The sequence below is a fragment of the Ahaetulla prasina genome, chromosome 1 (genome assembly GCF_028640845.1).
Source record: "Ahaetulla prasina isolate Xishuangbanna chromosome 1, ASM2864084v1, whole genome shotgun sequence".
NCBI classification, from domain to species: Eukaryota; Metazoa; Chordata; class Lepidosauria; order Squamata; family Colubridae; genus Ahaetulla; species Ahaetulla prasina.
In genome coordinates this window covers 244,090,321-244,112,048 of record NC_080539.1, presented here as the reverse complement: position 1 = coordinate 244,112,048, position 21,728 = coordinate 244,090,321, and the positions used below count along the sequence as shown (strand labels likewise).

The following is a 21,728-nucleotide window of genomic DNA, read 5'->3' as shown; positions in this document are numbered from 1 at the left end:
ACAGGTCAGGGAAGAAGGAGTCCTGACGAAGCAGCCGAAGATATTATTGATGCAATCGCTGACTTTGCAGGAAAAGAGTTGCCTAGATACTTGAAACTTGTTAAAGTTGTTGTCTTTCAGCCACATATGCAAAAATCCTTTTCCACCATTTTGGAAAATAAAAAAGGACAGGCATTGCCCACTTCTGAATCTATGTTTTCTAAGTTTAAAGGCAAGTTTAAAGTGTGGGTTTCATTTACTGTCAATGTTCTTTTCCATTTTTTTCCCATTGAGTGTGCACTTACAGAATTTCCCTTTTGCTTATAGCGTTTCTAACTGGTGGGAAGTCACTTGCTAAAAAGAAAAATTTTATAGCATTGGAGAAGAAGATTGAGACATCATCATTTGATTTATGTGGCAAAAGCAGGGAAAAAGTGGAAGAAGCTGAAGCCTGGCTAAGGAAATTGGTTTTCAAGGAACAGACAGAAAATCGCATTGTTGATGACTTGATAGACATTTTTGCTGATGCTGAAATCAAGAGACTGAATGATCTCCAGAAAAGATTGCATATTGTCATTCATCTGAACAAGATGGAGTCTCCTCCTTTTATTTTGGTATCTGGTTTCCCCCGGGATGTCCTCACTGCTTTCACAGAAATTCAGAACCTTTTAAAAGCACTTAAAGCTGACCAGGAAAAAAAATCCAAGGCAGAACTTGCTCAAGTTTTGGTTGAGTGGCAGTATTGTGCAAAGGGAAATGTCTTTGTTGCTTTTGATTCATTAAGTAACCTTGATTTAGAAGATGCTAAAATCAGCAAAAAGAAACAAATTCAGGTCCAAATTCAGGGACAGAACTACATAGCCGACTTGAACAAGATGTGTATTGTAAATAGCCAAGGAGAAAATATGAAAATTAAACGTGTTGTGAAGGATGAAGGTAATGTACATCTTAAATATTTGGGGCTGGATTAGTGGATAGATTACAGTTTTGGTCACCTCTCAAAAATCTTTTCCGCAGGATTTAAAAAGTATGCAAGGGTACAAGATAGGTGAATGTGCGTGTATCACATGGATTTTTTTTCCCAATTAATCAAAGTGAACAGACCACTTGAATGATTGGCATCAAAACATGACTCAATTCAATAGGGGATGTGCAAGGGTTATTCATGTGTAGAGCAAGTGTTCCATGCATTCATTTGCCAGCAAGAATTTTAAGCTTGTACCCACTTTTTGGTAGAAATTGACAGTAAAGGAATCCTTTCCCCAAAGTGAAGGAAGCAATGAATAAGTTGATAACAATGCTTGCAACTTTCATTAGGTCTAGAAATATCTTTCTTGGCTCATCAGGCTTCCTTCTCCATCTGAATTTGAGGGTTTTTAACTTTTTTCTTTTTAAAAAATAAATAGAAGATTGTTTGTCTTCCAGACTCTAGAATCATGTTTATTTCTGAGAAAGTATTTTATTGTAAGCATTTTAGGTATATTTGTAGTATTTAAAAATGGGGAGAGGAAGCAATGGCTGAGAGCTTCTCTGAGTAGATGGCTGTTGAGTGTGACTTTTGAAATTTAACGTCCACTAAAATAGCCAGTTTCTGAAAAATAATCTGTTAATTTTAATTGACCCAAAACAATTTCTTACCCTAGAAATTGCTCTTAAAACAGGATGCTCAGGAAGTACTCTAAAAACATTTGCAATTTGTAAATTGCTCTACTTAGCAGAACAGAAACTTCTAAGTTTACCGATAAGTAGAGAGAAAAGGAAGGTGTGCAGTTATTCGAGGAAAAGAGTAAAAAGAACTCTGATTTATGGGAGAACAAAATAAAAAGATGGAAATAGTTGTTTGGAAATAACACTTAAGACTCACGCTACTTAGTTTGTGAGTGCTGATGGGACAGTTATGATGAAAGTAAGTTATCCTGTGCAGAGATGCCAAGCCACTGTGAAGATTTTAACAATAAATGCAATGTTTAGCACAAGAGGAGATAATCGCAAATTCCATTGATTTCAAATTTATTCACAGTTCTATTTTCTGGTTATATCACAACTTTAACAAAATCTTTCTTTTGCAGGCAAACTATTAGAACACCTTCCTGAACAGTGGGAAGATATGAAAGGAAGCCATGCCAAATTGGTTCCACTACAGCCTACAGCAGGAGAATATAAGGATATTGAAAAAAAATTCCGGATTGGCTGCCCTAACGTCACAATTGAAAAGGTGACATTTGATCTGAACTTAAGGAAGCAAATAAACCCAGCACACTTTCCTTCTCCTATTTTCCCCACAACAACAATCCTGTGAGATGGGTTTTCACTCAAAGAGAGCAATTGGTCCACAGTCAGACAGCTGAAAAGGGCCGTGTTTGCGTCCCACAACTTTATAACCCGTAGAACACCAGTGGGTTTCTCTTTTGAGTTCTTGAATGATGTTGACTGTCTCAGGATTGGCTCAAGAGTTGGTAATACCTTTGCATGGGAAAAGAATTAAGTAGAATAATATGTAATATCCTGACAGTGAGAATATTAAGATACACCCTGTATCTACATCACTGGAGTGTAAAAGAGAGGAAGGGGAAAAGAGCTAGAATAGCTATGAAATATGTCACTGAGTTGAAGTCAATGTCCATACTCCTTCACAATTTTACAATCTAAAAATAGATTTAATCTTAAAAGCCTTTAATCTGGAGATCAGATAGTAACAATAACACTTAAGACTTATATGGTGCTTTACAGCTCTCTCTGAGCAATTTACAATGTCAGCATATTGGCCCAAACAATCCGGGTCCTCATTTTACCAGCCTTACCTATGAACTTTGCTGACACATTCTTCCTCCGGCATCAAATGTCTTCTGATCATAAAGTACACCAATGTTGACTATTGATACTGGTGCTGCTGTCTTAGTAATTCCATCTTCTGTACTTCCAAATGGTGGGCATAATAAACCTAGTTGTACAGTGGTTGCTTTTGTATACATTTTCCCCATTTTGAGTTTAGCAACAGTAAATGTATTCCAAAGGGAATATGATTTTCTGAATCTTGCTGCTCTGATGTTCATGAGGAGCATTTTCTGAAGTTCTTAAGCAGATAAGGTAGCAGTGATGTTACTGGCCTTTCCATAATCCAAAATAAGCCATCAAAGAAATTGCATTTACAGCTAGTCTCAACTTACGACAGCGACTAAGCCCAAGGTTTGTTGCTGAGTGAAACATTTGTTAAGTGAATCACTGCATGTTATGACCTTTCTTGCCACAGTTGTTAAGTGAATCACTGCAGTTGTTAAATTAGGAACATGGTTATTTTTTCTTTAATTTGAATTTATATCCCGCCCTTCTCCGAAGATTCAGGGCGGCTTACATTGTGTAAGGCAATAGTCTCATCCATTTGTATATTATATACAAAGTCAACTTGTGTTGCCCCCCCCAACAATCTGGGTCCTCATTTTACCTACCTTATAAAGGATGGAAGGCTGAGTCAACCATGGGCCTGGTGGGACTCGAACCTGCAGTAATTGTAATTGCAGGCAGCTGTGTTAATAACAGACTGCATTAGCCTGTTGAGCCACAAGAGGCCCGTAAGATTAAGTGAATCTGGCTTCCCCATTCACTTTGCTTATAAGGTTGCAAACGTTGATCACATGATCCCAGGACAATGGAATCGTCATAAATATGAATCGGTTGCCAAGCATCTGAATGTTGATCTTGTGATCATAGGGATGCTGAAATCGTCAGAAGTGTGAAAAATGGTCATGTCACTTTTTTCAGTGCAGTTGTAATTTTGAATGGTCACTAAATGAACTGTTGTAAGTGGAGGATTGCCTGTATTTCGCCTGCAGTGAACTACTGAGGATATTAGACACACAGCTTGTGAATATCTGAATGACTTTTATAGATAATATGGTTATTTTTGTACAACCTTTTTTAATATTAACAGAGTACAGCCCTAATATGGGCAGTAATAGAAATTTAATAAATAATAAAAATAAATATGGTCCCACACTTCTTGAATAAAGGCAATGCAGGGGATAACAGAGCCTTTGTAGTAACACGTAAGAGACTCTCCTTGCCAATTCTCCATTGCAACCTTTCTTCTTCTAATCTCAGCATAGTCACCAAGGGAGAATGATAAAACTCACGGGAGATGAATATCAATATTGTTTGCTAGGGAATGATACTGGTAAATGAATAACAACATTTTACATTTGCAATCTGTGTAGATCGAAAGGGTGCAGAATCCTTACCTCTGGCAAGCCTATCAAGTCAAGAAAAAGCAAATAGAGACACAAAATGGCCACGAAAACAACGAGAAGATCCTTTTCCACGGGACTCCCAGTTCCACAATGGTGCCAATTTATCAGACTGGCTTTAACCGCAGTTATGCTGGAAAGAATGGTAAGATCCTTCCAAGCAGATATAAAGGAATATGACATAAAGCACTGCATTTCTGTCGTGTCCCACTCCTCCTCTGACGGCCGGGTCGGGGAAGTCCGTATCAAGCGTGCCTCTGCAGCTCTGCCAAAGTCCTATCAGAGTTCTCGGGGCAGGCAGGAATCCAAGGTGTGACTTCAATCCAGATTAGACTTCGTCTGACTCAGAGAATGCCAGAAAGCAGATCCTTTATATAGGCCATGGGGTGTGGCTCCATGACTCAGCACTTATCCAGGCCTGCCCCTCCCTTCCTTTTGCTGACGTCGCCTCTCCATTCTCCGGAAGCGTGGATCTCTCCAGCCTCCAGCTGTTGGTAATTCCAGCCCAGCTGTTGGTAATTCCAGCTCGTGACTGGCTTCACATTCCCCAGGCTCACATGCTGTGGGGGAGGGGCCCAGCTGCTCCATTTGTCCGGGCATGGTGCCAGGACTGGGGGCTGGAGGCATGTCAGGCCATTCGTCTTGCTCGGACTGTCCGGGCATGGTGCCAGGACTGGGGGCTGGAGGCATGCCAGGACATTCTTCTGTACTATCAGTGTCTGACAGGAGATGAGAGGGGCCCGACTGCGGCGAGGGGGGCGCGCGAGGCACAACAATTTCAAAGGTGCAAAAAGATCTTTAAAAAGCAGCCTAACAGCACCTTTTCCCCTTCCCTTGAGGCGGCTTGCAAGGTTTAGTGAAGAATGTAGCTTGGTTTTGTTTTTGTTTAATTCCTGTAGAAAAACATACTTGCTGAAAGGAATGCGCTGTCAAAAGAAAAGTGGAGATTAAGGCCTTAGAGAAGAGCTTTATACTGCCACATCCTTCTTCAACAAAAACTTATAATAAGACATCATTTAGAATCAAAGTGGCTGATACCATGATAAAATAGATTCTTCATGAAAGTATTAAAACTGTCGTTAGAGAAAAATGCTACAAAGATCTGCAAACTCTCATTAAAAACACTGGGTTAGTTCGAATGGCCCCTTTCTGGGAGCTGTGCAAACCCAACAGAGAGAGAGAGAGAGGCTCACATGACCAATCTGGTGAGAGGAGTTCATACGCAGAATTTCATTTTCCTTCAAGGGAATCTTGGGTCCATCAGGTTGACAGCTTGGGGGGGAAATAGTATTCCTTTTCTGCTCTCTGAGTCAATAGGGATGTGGCTGCTGAATGCTCAGCATCTCATTCTGCTCAGTGGATGATTGTGGGAACACAAGGCGCCAACATCTTTTTTCAGTTTTGAGGAGAATGGAAAAACCAGGTTATCAGGTCTATATTTTTCACGTAGTAGTGGTAACAATTCAATTTTATAATTCCCTGCTGACAGTATTCTGTTCGCTCTTCCTAAAATGAGGTTTCAGATTCCTTCCCACCAATGTGGTGCGACTGAATAAGCAACACAATCGGTGGCTTTTTTAGAAATATAACTGGCTAGATAACTTTATCACTCAAAGCTGAAGTACTAATATTGGTGCTTTCCACTGTTCCACTGTTTTTTAAAATAATATCTTTTAATATTTAGACACTTATTTGCTTTTTTTGTTTCAGCTGCAGTGATTGGTAATGGGACCTACTTTGCTATCAACTCAAACTATTCTGCGCAGGACACATACTCCACTCCAGACCAAAATGGCAGAAAATATATGTATGTTGCCCGTGTTCTGACCGGAGATTATTGCATTGGCAGATCAGGACTGATTACAGCACCATCCAAAAATAAAGGTGGATTTGACTTATATGACAGTGTAACAGACAACATGAATCAACCATCGATGTTTGTTATCTTTCATGATTCTCAGGCTTATCCAGAATATCTAATTACTTTTAGAAGATAAGTCAATAGGCAAAAGATGATTTTTTTCCTTTTCCTCTCACATTAAAGGCAAGTAATTTGTATGAACCTTTTTAAAATACTTGTCACTTGAATCTCAATTCAGTATTTAGTTCCTCTCTGGAGAAGCAAAGAATAAAATAAGAATAAAATCCAGTAGAGATCAGAAAATGATGTTCAAGAGAGAGAAGGTAGAACATGAAGACTTTCTGGATAGAGAATCTTCATGAAGGAAATGGTAGAACTAAGCATTCCAATCTTATAAATACAATGAAGATAGATAATCCGCGACTTAAGGAATAATTTGAAGTCTACTTAACTCACACTAATCAGATTTTCAGACTGTCCCTTTCAGTTTTAATGAAAGTCATTTTGCACACCAAATGAAAGAAAACAATGGGTGTTTTTTCTAGGGGAGACACTGATGCTTGAAACTGCCAAATCAGTGTTTTCTCTTAATTCTGTTTTTCTGGTGGCTCTACCCATTCTTCTGAATTCTGCACTTTGCTCTCATGCCATTTTCCATGTCCTCCACCAATGTATCTTTGTTTTCTAGGTCCATTCAGCACCTATTTCTGCATGCTCAAAAACTGCATTTCCCTCTGGTTACGAGCAAGTTACGAACAAGAATGTTTAAAATTTATTTCTGGGAAAATGGTTAGCAACACCGATCAAATATGCCTATTATTTCTTGACAAGGTAGTAAGAAACCAACACTCAACTGTGAAGTTGAGAAAACTTGGGAGTAGTTTCCATCTCATCCTTAATCTAAGTTGTTTTTGGTATGCAGAAGAGAACAGCTTGTGAGAAATTTTACTATCAAATGGTGTTAAAATAAGTGTTGTGCTTTATAACATTGTATCACACTGAAAACCAGTGGATTCACCCTACAGCCACAAATTGGTTATGTCAGTTACAGAAAGCTGGTGGTTTTTTTGAAAGGACTTGGGAGCTCACAAAGTAGCCATAGAACTGTAGTTGTTTTCAGAAATTGCCGGAAAGAACCACATCTACCTGATAAATTTCACGAGTCAGAAAGTAGTAGCCAAAAAGAGCCAGAAAAGTCAGTTTCCCAACTCCAGAAAGGAGCTGCCGCCTCTGGTTGGTTTTCCTCACCTCCATTTAGAAATATAACAAAGTGATGTCAGCTCTCTCATCCTGCCGGATGATGCCACATCTAATAAACTAGGATTATCTTGCCCTATATATGGAAGTGCCTGCATTTATAATCTTTCTAAGAATTACCTCTTGTCATTTAGTCTAATAAACGTTTTCTAGAAAAAAATGTGTGCTTCTATCTTCATGGTTATTCCTGGACCACATGTGACAGCTTTAGGGGAGATTTTAGGGTTTAAACCAGAGTTCAGTTGGGATAGTCTTCCAGAGTTTTCATTTCCTTAATTGGCCATGCTGAGGAGAAGCTGGCTGGGAAGTTGCAAATAGCACTCACATGACCCTAGTACTCTGCAACTACATTTTGACCAAATGGGGGATGCTAGGGTGGTTGTGTGAGAACTGGTCATTTTTTTCAGTGCCACTGTAAGCTTGAATGGTCATTTTTTTTTTTAAATTTACATTTATATCCCGCCCTTCTCCGAAGACTCAGGGCGGCTTACAGTGTATAAGGCAATAGTCTAAATTTGTATATTTACAAAGTCAACTTATTGCCCCCCCAACAATCTGGGTCCTCATTTTACCTACCTTATAAAGGATGGAAGGCTGAGTCAACCTCGGGCCGGGCTTGAACCTGCAGTAATTGCAGGCTACTGTGTTCTAATAACAGGCTTCTAACAGCCTGAGCTATTACGGCCCTATTACTGAGCTATTAAATGAATGGTGGTAAATTGGGGACTATATACTGGACAGTTCAAAATCAAAACAAGGCATGTTTTCTCTAAATCGTTGCAGAGAGAAAAAAAAGTTTGAAAGTTTGGAGGAGGAGAGTGGTGTCGTGGTTAAAGTGCTAAATTAAAGTTGGCAGACTCAGGTTCAAGCTCACGGATGCTGGAGAACTCTGGCTGTCCCTTAATCCGAGCTACTCCACAGGACGATGGTTATAAGAATAGAAATCGTATTTTGCTCATGGAGAAAGAAGGTTGCAATTCCGATTTGTATGTAACGAGTCTCTCTTGAACTAGAACAAATCATTCCACACACAACCAGGATTAAGATTTTTATTGTTCCTTGGTCATATTTCACAATAGGCCATGGAACATACACACTGGCTGAAACCAAGTGAGCCATATACCACATCATTGCCTGAAACTGGAAATCAATGATTATGCTTTCGAGTCATTCTCCGGAAAGAAAAGCCTGTCTACCATAACAAGGAAAAAAAAAAAATTTCTTCCAAATAGAGAGCTTTAAATGAGGGGGAGGATATTGCATTAGGAAATGCCTCTGAAAAGAACAGGAGCTCATGTGTGAGACCGTTGAGTAAATAGTTTTAGAAAATACTGTAGTAATTTTACAGTATTGCAAAATACAGAAACTGATTTTAATGGTTTCTGATTCAAATATTCATTTTCTCTCAGGTCCACTCTATTTTGAAATATGGTTTCTGGGTGGGGGGGAGGGTGTGTATGTGTGTGAGAGAGATCCAAAATTGGTTGCAGCTGCAGTTGGCAAATTTAAATTGACAAACTAGGGAAGCAAGGCATTAAGATTTTCACCTGCCCTGACTGTACTCTTCCTTAAGGGGGGGGGGAGGGGGAGAGAGGCAGGGCACAAATAATGCCAAACTTTATAAGCCACCATCCTGTTTTAACATTTTACCTTATTAAACGTACTCTACTGTAATTCAGTCTGCTAAAAAGTAGGAACAGACAACAGCTCTCTTAATTTTGAAGATTCACAACATGGCAAGGTACCAACCCAGACTTAAAAAAGGAAATTACAAGCTGAAATTCAAAACAATATCAAATGTAATCATAAAGACTAATTATCCATGCATATAGTCATATCTAGGCTTGACATTAACACAACTGCAATGAAGACATTAATGGAGTTTGTTTTTTTATGTAATATTTTTGGATTGGCAATTTCAATCAAAACTTTTAACAATTCTTTCAATTTGCATCTATAATTCTGAATACAACTCCATTAATTTAACAATTGTTCTGAAATCCTAGAAGGTAAATACTGCCAAAGCTATTTTTTATTAATCCTTCCCTACTAAATTAAAATGATATATATATAGAAGTTCTGGACTGCTCACAGAAGTAAAAATACTCATTCAATTCCTTTTGCCTTCAGCTCTTCTCTAACACGTTTCAGATAATTAGGATCAGGGTAACCAAAACTAGAAAGAAGACAAGAAAGAGATTTGCTTTAATCAAGGAAGCACTAAACACAAATGTTTAATAATACTATCCACTGCTGAATTGAACTATTTAAAAAATGTACTTAGTTAGCAAATACATAATCTAACAGTTTAAATTATACTTGAGGAAAAAATAATCTAATTTCACTGATGTCTGAATAAGGAATAATTCGATGTATGTAATAATGCTAATACAAAGATTTAACAGAAGAGAAAACTGGTAGCTCAGGGTTGAATTGTGGGGTTCTTGATGCCAGAGTTTGGTTGTTTTCTTGCAGATGTTTGCAAGAAAACCACCAAGTTCAGAGACCACAAAGGGCCCCACAACACAAAGATCTTCCTGATTTTTACAGTTCCACTGAAAATAATTTACCATTATAACTCCTTAAGAAACACACAATATAAAGGGTATCTGGTGGGCTTCAATGATTGCTTTAAGATTGGTTTTTAAATCTCTCATCTATCTATCTATCTATCTATCTATCTATCTATCTATCTATCTATCTATCTATCTATCTATCTATCTATCTATCTATCTATCTATCTATCTATCTATCTATCTATCTTAAAACAGATTCTACCCCAATGAAGATAGCTTTAAAGAGAGAAGCTTGGATTCAAGGTCCTCTTTTGCAAAAACCAGCAATCCTACCCTCCGCAAGCCCATTTTCTTCCTCTAGCCCAAAGGTGTCAAACTCAAGGCCCGGGAGCAGTGGTGGGATTCAGCCAGTTCGCACCACTTTGGGAGAACCGGTTGTTAACTTTCTGAGCAGTTTGGTGAACTGGTTGTTGGAAGAAATCATTAGGGCAGAGAACCGGTTGTTAAATTATTTGAATCCCACCACTGCCCGGGGGCCTGATCTGGCCTGCAGGGCCATCCTGGAAACAGTGAAGGACCGGCCCGCGGTGCCTCTGCCAGTAAAAATGGAGCTCGAGAGGGCCGCGTGCGTTTTCAAGAAGGTTGCAGGCCATCGCAGCTGAAAACAGAGCTTGGGAGCCCATTTTTGCTGGCAGAGCGCTCGGGCCTCCACAGGCACCCCCGACACGAGTGACATCGAGCTGGCCATGCCAACCCCATGAGGTCAAACACAACCCTGATGTGGCCCTCAATAAAATCGAGTTTGACAACCTTGCTCTAGCCCAATAATGGCTGAAGAACTCATAAGGAGCTTGGATTTTTAAGGTTAAGAAAACACATGGAAGGAAAGCACCGCCATCTTCTTCCAGGCCTTTTGCCTACATGCACTTCTTATTCCCAGATCCCCCCCTCCCCACAGACAATGTGGGATAGAAAAAGAGGATTTGCTCTGAGGAAGAGAACTTCATTCAGAATTCCCTGCTCTTCATCAAAACCTACCCCAGTCCATTCAAAACCTATTTGGAACACTTTAAAGAGGGGGAGAGAACCAGTGAGTAGTTAAAGGATATTCCTGCTACGATTGAATGGGAAGACTGATTGCCACAAGCTGTTAGATCAGTCCCCGCTCAGGGCAGGCTGAGAAATTCTGGGAATTGAAGTCCACAAGTCTTAAAAGTTTGGAGACCTTTGTATTATATCAACCATTTCTAGCATACTCTGGTTTACAAATCTCATGTTCCCAGAACATGGGCATTGTAATCCCATTTACCTAAAAGGCACCCAACAGGAAACAATTGTTTTATACTATTTCACTACAGCAAAATATCTCTTTGTGATGAAAACCAAGGTACATTTGCTTCACTCAGCTTGGTGTTGACATGGATTTTATCAACACTTGACGAGTTCCAGAATAATCAAAATTGCATGCAAAATTTTATCAGGGGAAATCTATTATTCTTTTATCTGGGAAAAAAACCCACAAAAATTTGAACTTACTTTTTTTCGCCTCCATGAATACTAGTTTTGTGATGAATGTCATTCCAAGTAACCACGTCATCCGCACCAGTTGTTCGCGACTGGCCCACTGTGAAAATCAAACCTTGGTCAAAGGCCCGTTGCAGCAATTTCAGAATTTCTCTTCCTTCTTGGTTGTCAGGTAAGTATGCTTTGCGGGACGTTCCATGAAAACGTTTCCCTGGGTGAGGATGCCTTTCCTGGTTTGGAAAGAGTCAGAAATATTAGACATACTCTGCTTGTTTCAGATTTCATTGTAAGAGGTTAACCATTGTGTAGCTATTCTGATCTGAAGTCAAAAAGATGCAGCAGAAGGGACAAGGACCTATGTCTTGCACTGTTACTGCATTCTTAAAAGAGCAGGAGCTCTCCCTGCCAATGGCAGGGTAGAACTGCAACCCTGGGAAATCTTGCACTCAAGTTACATAAATAGTAAGAAGGCACCATAATCTTGGTGCATGCTGTCATCCTCTTCTTGAATTGAACACGTATTTTCCTGAAGCTGAAAGCTTTCTGTGAATCTAGGAGAGTGATAGTGAACCTATGAAATGCATGTCAAAGGTAACATGCCATGACATCTTGGGGGAAACATGCCAGCATTCACTAACTCCCGACAACTACAGTGGTACCTTGCTACTCCACTGCTTTGAAACTCATTAAATTTGGTACACAACCCATTCTGATACGAAAATTTCATCCTGGTAGTCATCATTTATTTGGTACTCAATGCACAAGCTAGAACTTATCAATGTCGGCTTGCCTCATGACTCACTACATTATTCCTTATGGGAAAAATCTGTTTGGTACCCATCATTTTTGATACTCATTGTGCCTCCTGGAACCAATTAACGCTGAGTATTGTACCCCTGTACCTTGGTACTTATTGTTAATTCTCAGTCGTGCCCTGTTCTCTTTGTGATTCTTGAAGGCTGTAGAGGCCATGCAAGAAAGGGGTGTATTATTAAGCAGCCTCCAGACCTTGCAGAAGGCAAACATGAGGGCCATGCTGTTGTGTGGCCTCAGAGCCTCCCAAAATTATATGAGAAGAGAGCAATTACTGCAGGTTCGAGCCCGGCCCAAGGTTGACTCAGCCTTCCATCCTTTATAAGGTAGGTAAAATGAGGACCCAGATTGTTGGGGGGGCAATAAGTTGACTTTGTAAAAAATATACAAATAGAATGAGACTATTGCCTTATACACTGTAAGCCGCCCTGAGTCTTCGGAGAAGGGCGGGGTATAAATATAAACAACAACAACAAAAAAAAGCTTCCATTGAGGCTGTAGAGGCCATGGAACAGCATTCACTGAAGCCACTTTAAGGATCTTGTGTGACCCAGAGCAGCTTCAGGTAGTTCATAGGATCCTTTCAACAGAAAGGGACACTGCCTTAACAGTGCATAGCAGATCCTGCGGAGCACAGGGCAACTGCATCATTCCCCAAGACTCACATACTTTGGAGAACAGTGCAAGGTGAGTTTTGAATACCAGCAGTGACACTAGGACCAAAGTTGAAGTCCAGGCCTTTACTTCAGACCCACCCTCAGTGCTATTCCCATGTGCTGCTGTTCAGTGACCATCTAGGCCAGTCTCTTTTGTTCTGGGAGTGGGGGGAGGAGGTATCATACCAACAGAATCAGGTTTGGCATTTTCCAAAGTTTTGACACTGTTGAGCCCAAATAGTTCACATCATTGATTTAGGGAAAGACAGCTGCCTTAAGGAGGAGCCAAGATGTGCAACATGCTACCACCACCACCCTTCCAAAGCACTTTTTCTGCTTCAGATCCAGCTATTTAACCATTCTTACCAAATTACAAAACAGGGCATTCTCAGCTATAGTCCAATTAATCAGCATCTAATGCCCAACAATGGCCAGCCATGTTTCTGGGAAGGTCCCTCATTTATGACATAAACTAACAGATCACTTTTTCTTAGCTTCAATCTCAAGCAGATTGTCCCTCTACTGCATTCCATTTTAAGTATTCCATTTCCACTCCCCCCCCCCCCGCCGGTTTGCTTTTTGTACCAACTGATCATCCTCAGAACTTTTTGGATGGTTAGGAAGCTTCCATTGAGGAATTTAAGATACAAGAAAAGAACGTAATAGTGTCCAACCTCACATACATTAAGCTCTTGGTTTTATTTACCGATTTCTATAGTAGGTCTTGTGACAATCTCTCGAGACACAAAAAAATAACTTCTCAACATGACATAGGAAAAGATCTGGGTTCTAATCTACTGAAGATTTCTATAAACCTTACAAAAATTTCTTATGAAAATAGCAATAGCACTACTTAAGACTTATATACTGCCCATAGTGCTTTACAGCATTCTGAGTGGTTTACAAATGTCAGCATATTGCCCCCAAACAATCTGATTCCTCATTTTGCTGAATTTGGAATGATGGAAGGCTTGAGTCAGTCAGGATTGAACTCCAGGCTGTGGGTAGTTAGCCTGCAATACTGCATTCTAACCACTGTGCCATGCACTGACGTTTTCTATAAATAACCCTGTGTCCCCAACATGGCACCAAGGACACTAGTGCCAACAAAGTATCTATTAATATTCTCACCAGGCTCCCAATTTTGTTTCTTAACATTTATTTTAATTCAAAATAAGCAAGAAGTTTGCCTGTCAAAAAATAGAAAACCAGCCTCCAGCAGAACTCAATAAAATATCTGGAACCCATATAGACTTTGCCATTTCAAGCAAATGTGGCAAATATGATGAGTGGCTGCAACCAGACTTTCGCTCCTATTCCAAGACTGAAGACCTCCTTCCCATAAAAAAGAAAGATCTTTGGTACAAAAGGCAGACTGTTAGGGAAAGTGGATTGAAGGGAAGGAGTGGGCAATCTGAATTGGGAAACGAACCCAGGGAGAGAGATTAAGCCCCATCCACCAGATGCATTACCACTTTCCTAGGATAATTATGGTTCAAAATATTTGGCCATGAATGTGCCATCACTACTGGTGTATCTTCAACTCTTGAGGGGACATAATGGCAGGTCATTATGCACACCATTCTAGCCTCTGAATAGATATTTAGAAGACTTCTAAAGATTTCTAGATCTCTTGCTTTTACACTCCCAACTGAATTAGTATTACATTATTTCCTTGGAATGTAAATATTTTTTTAAAAAGCCTGAAACACAAGAGGGAGACTAATTATGGCATAGAAACATCATACTGTTGCTCCAACTTACTGTCTGAATGCCGTCAAATATATTATAATTAATAGTGATGGTTCCAACACTGTTATAACCAGGCAGGGAACTTCTAGTTTTGTAGATGTCCATTTTCCCCGGCGGCTGATTTCCTTCTATATTTCCATAGAAAACGTTGCACACAGGGCAGACCGGTTTGTAATCCATTGCCGTTCTTATGCAGGCTGCACAAAATGTGTGCTTGCATTTGGGCAGCATTTCTTTCTGGTGGATTGTATTCAGGCAGATGGGACAACACTCCTCTGGTTGGACTTCCGTTGCCTTCCTCACTGGCGGCTCCTGAGAAGGGACCGGCTGCATTTTGTGATATCTTTGTGACTCAAAGGATGTGCTCGTGGCAGCCCCAACACTGGAATCAGGAATGACTGTTGATTCACTATTTACAGCTACAAATTTCTCACTATTCGGGGACTTTATGGCCACCTCTGTTTGCTCTGTGGGATAATTTCCTTTTAGCTTCCCAGAGACTGGCTCGCACACAGGGCAGACCCTTCTGTAAGTCATTGCCATTTCTGCGCATATTGTACAAAATGCATAGTTGCATCTGGGCAGCACTTCTTTCTGGTGGATTGTATTCAGGCAGATAGAACAGCGCTCTTCTGGTTGGACTTCCGTTGCCTTCCCTACTGGCTGCTCCCGAGAAGGAACTTGCTGCATTTTGTGACGTCTTTGTGACCCAAAGGAGGTACCTGTGGCAGCTCCAACACTGTAATCAGGCAGGGCCATTGCTTCACTATTTACAGCTACAAATTCTTCACAATTCAGAGACTCCATGATGTGCTTCTCAGCAAACAATATGTTTTCAGGAAGACCGTAAATGTAAAGGTAGTTTTCTTTTAGAGAGAGTTCTACTTTGGGATGTCGATATTGGAAATATGTAAATAAATCCTTCAGTTTTCTTTTCCAATCTTTCAAAGGAATTTCTTTTTTTTGTGGACTTTCTAAATGTATCAGGTACTCATACTGAAAAATCTCAGAAGCTTCTGAAGATCGATCTGAAGGTGCATACGTCTGGGGCATAAAAATGATGCGTGTTAAGTGACCATCTTGACAATGTTGCTCCTCCATTCTAGTACAATACCTGTTGTTTATTAATTCAATTTTCGGATTTAACCTTGGTTTGAGAAATGCAAATACAGCAGCGTCAACTTCAACACCAGATGGCTGTAAGTGGGGATCATTTTTTTTATTCCAGTTCTTTGCTGTTATTTCATCTAACAATGCCTTTGCATCTGAAACTTCCTTTGTGGGGCCTTGAAGAACAGCTGTGTCCTTGCATTTTTTAATAATAATGTGTTTGCATTTGCTTTTTATCATCTCACATGTGTGGCTCTCAATGAAAGGAACTGTTTCCTGTTTTAGATCTCCTGCTATTTTCTGGAAAAGCTGGACAAACTCCTCCTGAGCTTTCTTGGTAAAGTTTGGTACCCCCATTGAAGAAAACCAGACAGAAGTAATTCCATTATCAGTTTTGCCTGTTACTAATTTTACATTGAAGGTCTCCTCATTTTTTTTAATTTCTTTCTTGTAGGCCTGTCCAAAATATTCAAAGATACCTGAAGGAACTTCCATCTTGGCCAGTTCTTCGAAATCACTCCTGTATCTTCTGTTGTGATCTTCCTTTCCTTCAACACAATTGTCCTGCTTTTTAGGTTGCAAAAATTCACTGTCGCGATGGTCTCTAAGGAGCTTCTCAAAATGACAGTGTAACTTTTCAATATCCTCATAGTGTCCCACCACCTTTTCAATACCAAGACGACTTGACGCAATTTCTATTTTTATGGTGGGATATTCAATGATCACCTGATTTCTCTGCTCTTTAGTGAGCAAGTCAGTATTCAAGGTGGCAGAAACCTCAAGAAATATCTAAAAATAGAGAGGAGGAGTACACAAGAAATGTGAGCCAGTACAGTAAAAATGATACACCAGATTTACATAAAGGTTCATTTTCTACAGTGAAGAATTTCACAGTGATATCCTACTTTACTCATTTTCTGGTATCAATCTACCATATTTTTCGGCGTATAAGATGCACTGGAGTATAAGATGCACCTTAGTTTTTGGGAGGAAAATAAGAAAAAAGCTGATTGGCAGGTGGATTGGCCTCCTGGAATACCCCCAATCAGCTGTTCCCAGAAATGAATTTTAGCAACAAGTTCCTTGGTTGTCAGCTCTGTGCCTTGGTTTTTTCGTGCCTCTGAAACTCCATTTCAGAAAAAACTTTTTTCTGCCTCTGAAAGCCTCGGAAACAGCTTCAGAAAAAAAACCTCTGAAGCTCTGTTTGGGGGCTTCTTTTCTGAAGCTCTGTTTGGAGGGTTTTTTTCTGAAGCTCTGTTTGAGGGCATCTTTCTGAAGCTTCGTTTCTGATGCTTTTTTCAGCCTGAAACCTCAGTTTGAGAAGCTGGGCGGGGCTACATTTGGGGTATAAATCGCACCCAGATTTTCACTCTCTTTTTTTGGGGAAAAAGGTGCGTCTTATACTCCAAAAAATACAGTATTCCTTCTAATAAGCAAGGTTTTCCAGCATGGCAGATATATTCTCTTGCACTTGGCTTTTAAGGAGGCCTAAATGTTTATAAATATTGCAAATTAGCAGATATATAAAAAGGAGGAAGTCATAAACTTTATAGTTTTTATAAAAACTATTTTAAAAACAGCTTTAAAAACTTTTTGCTATTTTGAATTTGTTAAAACTTTTTTGTTCATCTGCATTTTCTTCTAACATGTATAAACACATAGATGTGCACATGTATGCACATGCACACATACATTTGAACCAAATAACAATATCTAACAAATAACAACTCTAGGGCTTGGTTTTGCTAACTGGTAGGATGGAAGTGTCATCATTATGCAAAATTAATTTATAGTACATACAATGTCTCACAACATTGAAGATTCAGAATGTTCTATGGTCACATGTAATGTGGAACTAACAGTTGGGAACTAACATAAGCGTTCTAAGTTAAGTAGAAATGTACCTTTTTTCTACCACTTTCATAACCAGCTGCATAGATTTCCGCGTGCTTGTTTTTAAAATCATTCTGAAGAGGCAAAAAGTTTGAAGAAAGTGAAGTCGAAACTGAGCCCATTGCGTTGTTTGTAAACGCTGCTTCTGCAGCAGCAACCATAGCCAACTCCAAATCTGGACAAAATTTTATCTCCAAAGTTTTTCCCCCAACTTCTATAGTATGTCCACGATGGGCCTTCACACGCTTCTTCACTATATCACATTAAGAAAAAAATAGAATGATTAAAATACATATTTGTCTTGCTTATATTTTTAGTTATTATACCATAACAGGATGCCCACACAAAGCCCCTCTTTGAGGAAGATGGACAGTTTAGAAATATAAACAATAATAAATTGTTGTTAATATTAGCGTATTGTATCAACTCAATCACAGAGATACACAATTTATAGAAATGTTATAGAAATATAGCAGTTTATAGAAATCTAACTTGCACACCTAAAGCATACTGCTCCTCAGGCCCCAGAAATGCTGAAACAATGTCCTACATCCATGATGGCGATCCTGTGGCACGCAGAGCCCTCTCTCTAGGCATGCGAGCTGTCACCCAGCTCAGCTCCACTGGGCATGCGTGCGTGCGTGCCTCCCACCAGCCAGCTGATTTTCTGGTCTCTGGCACGGGGGTGGGGCGCATGCGGGAGATGCACATGCATGCACGGAGGGAAGCATGGGGGGTGCAGTGCGCCCCCCTGCGTGGCTCATTTTTGGTCCCAGGAAGCTTCAGGGAGGCCTACTAGGCCCAAAATGGGCCGTGGGGGGTTGTGGACACATGCGCGGGGGAGTGGGGGGGGTTGTGCACGCATGCAGGGGGGGGGCAAGGCATGTACAGGGACATTGCATTATGGGTGTGGGCACATGCACGTACGACCCCTCCCACGCTTCCCACGCTTTTGGCACACGACGGCAAAAAGGTTAGCCATCACTGTCCGACATGATTCATGTTGAGGACAGGTTTAGAAACATATAAGGTGAAACTCACCTTGGTAATGGAATCATGTATATGACAATTTGACCAGGCATCCTGGAATTTCCTGTAATCCCATTTTTGAAATTTTGTGATAAAAGCGGAGAAGATTATTCTCTCCATCCTGATGATTTCAGGGCCCCCAAGGAATAAGTCCCTGCCTCTATGACCACTGCAGGAATTGGTTATGGAGGCAGAAGATCAGTGGTGGGATTCAGCCAGTTTGCACAATTTTGGGAGAACCGGTTGTTAACTTTCTGAGCAGTTTGCCAAACTGGTTGTTGGAAGAAATCATTAGGGCAGAGAACCAGTTGTTAAATTACTTGAATCCCACCACTGCAGAAGATAAATAGACCACTACAACATTCCCTAAGCTGAAGATCCTCCATTTCAAGACTCAGAATTCCCAGCAACAACCATGCTGGCTGGGAATTTGATAAGTCCATGCATTTGGAGAGGAGGTTGGCTGATTATACCAACTTCTCCACCATAAATGCACTTGGATGATAGATTTATTACTAGTATTTGGGAAGTTAGTTGCTTTCCATAGTTTTCTCATTCTCCAAGACTAGCATGAAAATGCAAGCAACTTTCCCCCTGAATAATAAATGTAGGTTGAAATTTGCAGCAATCATAAGGCAACATCACATAAAAGTTTTTGTAATTCCTACCACGTTTTAAATCTCAATCTAATCCAAGAATTTTAGAACTTCCTAATACAATTTGTTTCCATTTCCATTATTTGGGGAGGGTGGGGGAGGACAGGACACAAAATAGTTTAAGCTTGATTGGTGATCAACCTCTACAATCTCCTTCAAATGTTTTTTTTTTTTACTTGTTTGGGACCTCGCTCAATTTTTCCTTTAGCTCAATGCTTTCCAAAGTTAGCAGCTTCCATAGTGGCTTCCCAAGGTTCCTCAGGCAGCAGGGCCATTTTTGAGAAGTTTGGGAGTTGACATCCAAATCTTTGGAAGTTGCCACAGTCGAGAAATATGGTTAATTCAATGATTTCTTATTCAGTGATTTCTTCTTAGAAAGAAATTCCCTAGCCTGTAGCCTCTGGAAAACAGATGAAAGTGTAAGTTTGCAAAACACACTGACTCATGCAAATAATTCCTCCTCCTAGCAGCCACGTACTTTCAAAGTTAAAGCAGTTGCTTTGAAGGTCATCCCGGCTGCCTGCCTGTATCTAGGTATTCAGGAGCAGGCCTTTCAGCTGGGGCTGCCATCAAGTGAGAGACAATGCATGAATACACCTGTAGAAACTCCTAGAGAAAGCCTTTGAAGCAGCTGTGCTGCCATTTCCAGAGAATGTGGCTGTGTTAAAGCTCCAAGGGATATCTCTCACACAAAAACACTTTTTAAAGGACCTTTCCCAAATGTTAGTCTTATCATATCAGAAAGCAGCCGATTATTAAGATCATCCACTGCATAATAATGCAAAAAGCAAATCACTACCCCCTTGAAAAAAGTTTTTCCATATGAATTCGGGGAGCTGCAATCTCTAATCTGAACCCCAACTCCAATGTAAACCAAGTAGACTTGCTCTAGCTGCAGGGAGGTGTCTGACAAGACTGAACCTAATCAGAACTGTTTTGTACTGAAAACAACCCCACAATTTAAAACCGGGGTTGCTATTTTGGCTCTGAATGCACAGCACCATTCTACATCATGATTTAACTAGAATTATATCTCAGCATGTTCTGGCTAGCCTGTAGTGTGGATTATTTTAATCACAAATTAAGGTGTGTCCCAACAATCAATACCAGGGAAATATCAGGGACTTGAATCAGGAGGTGGTTTTTTTTTTCCCCAGGGAAGGGACAAAATGGCGTTGCCCTAACATGCTTCATGATAAAATCCAGAACTGGGAGGCTGCGAAGCCTCTCTATCTCGAATTTCAAAAAAAAACCAAACCAAAAATGGATGGGCATGATTTCTACCCGGAGATCAGTTTCCAATTTTGAAAAAAGTGTCCCGACTTCTCTTCCAGCCCTATTTCCCACACAGCTGGTTGCCGATTCACATTAAAAGAAAATCAAAAGTACTTTTTTTTGGGGGGGGGGAGGGGGAGGAAGAAAAAAGTTTCGGAGTAAACGCAACTCTTTGCTATTATCCTTCCCGAAAAGATGAAAGCGTTCCGGAGCTTTTTAACAGCCTCGAAACAATCTAGCAAAGGATCTGATCTAATATTCCAGTAGTAAAGTTATTTATTAGACTTCTGACAATCACGTATGCATTGGGAAAACCGGCCTTTCCCGGAGTATCATTATTGCTGTTATTTTTTTATTATAATTCAACAACAATAATTTTATTATTAAGTCCTAACGGAGCTTATCCTTCCCAAACTACCATGAAATTTATCTCCGTAGCTACAATAGATCAAAAATCCCCACTGAAGCCCATCGAGTCGCTCCTTTTTCGCTCCCGCAGGATACCTTCTTCCGACCAGAACCGCACAGAATAGACGCCCAGGTCGCGGTCTTCCACTCTCACGTTGCATTCGCCGCCGCCCGATTTCTTCTGGGACTGGAAATAAATCTCCAGCTTCGCCTCCAGTTTCTCTGCGAAGCTGTTCGGAGGGAAAACCTGGACAAACAACGGAGCAACGCAGCTCTCCATGACCACGGCCGTTCGCTTTTAAAGGAAGCTTTCGCTTTCGTTTCTTTCGCAAGCGATCCGGCCCGAGAGCGACAGAAAGGGAGGAACTCCTCCCTCCTTTGCACGCCGCGACGTAATCCAGCGTCGCGCTGCGGCTTCGGCCTTTTGCGCCTCCCGCTGCCTGCCCGAGAGAGCGAGAGAGAAGCAGCCAGCTGGTGGGAGGGAAGTGGAAAGTGGGGAGGAAGGACTCTGTTTCCAGTCTGGGTTTTCCGCGGAAGGTTTCTCAGAAGAGTCTCACAGAGAAGCAGCCAGTAAGTAAGCGAGCGAGCGAGCGAACTTTTCCCCTTCGCTTCAGTTGTCTTTCAGATCGCTCCGCTCCTCCACAAAGAGTGACGTATGTTCTTCTTCTTTTTTTTAGGCTCTCTGTGGGAAGACCCCTCCCCCCTCAAGAATGAATGGAATATTTTGGGGAATATTAAAAAAGGCGGAATATTATATT

At 40.6% G+C, this 21,728-nt stretch overlaps 2 protein-coding genes across 3 annotated transcripts in view; one reads left to right on the top strand and one right to left on the bottom strand.

Annotated features, from left to right (window-relative positions):
• The window catches only part of LOC131203994 (protein mono-ADP-ribosyltransferase PARP14-like), a 29,152-nt gene extending 21,312 nt beyond the window's left edge, over positions 1-7,840 (top strand). Inside the window, exons 13-17 of one of the 2 annotated variants that reach the window (XM_058194784.1) lie at positions 5-211; positions 307-915; positions 2,049-2,194; positions 4,191-4,365; positions 5,931-7,840. In XM_058194784.1, coding sequence (XP_058050767.1) covers positions 5-211; positions 307-915; positions 2,049-2,194; positions 4,191-4,365; positions 5,931-6,217 — 1,424 coding nt within the window. In that variant the 3' untranslated portion in view covers positions 6,218-7,840. The remainder of the gene's footprint in view (positions 1-4; positions 212-306; positions 916-2,048; positions 2,195-4,190; positions 4,366-5,930) is intronic. The other variant, XM_058194776.1, reaches the window with a different exon arrangement.
• A 533-nt stretch (positions 7,841-8,373) lies between these two features.
• Positions 8,374-21,411, bottom strand: DTX3L (deltex E3 ubiquitin ligase 3L). The gene is made up of 5 exons (XM_058194763.1): positions 21,067-21,411; positions 17,614-17,855; positions 14,612-16,498; positions 11,391-11,608; positions 8,374-9,514 (listed from the first exon to the last, which is right to left on the bottom strand). The coding sequence occupies exons 1-5, from the start codon at positions 21,248-21,250 to the stop codon at positions 9,445-9,447; spliced, it is 2,601 nt and encodes an 866-aa protein (XP_058050746.1). The 5' UTR covers positions 21,251-21,411; the 3' UTR covers positions 8,374-9,444.
• Positions 21,412-21,728: the final 317 nt, after the last annotated feature.

Excerpts from the sequence above, each read along its gene's own strand:
- DTX3L (XM_058194763.1), bottom strand. The coding sequence starts at position 21,250 with ATGGAGAGCTGCGTTGCTCCGTTGTTTGTCCAGGTTTTCCCTCCGAAC. Across the intron at positions 17,856-21,066 it reads GCGGTTCTGGTCGGAAGAAG|TGAAGAAGCGTGTGAAGGCC; the intron begins GTATCCTGCGGG and ends AATGTGATATAG. Across the intron at positions 16,499-17,613 it reads ATGAAAGTGGTAGAAAAAAG|ATATTTCTTGAGGTTTCTGC; the intron begins GTACATTTCTAC and ends CTCTATTTTTAG.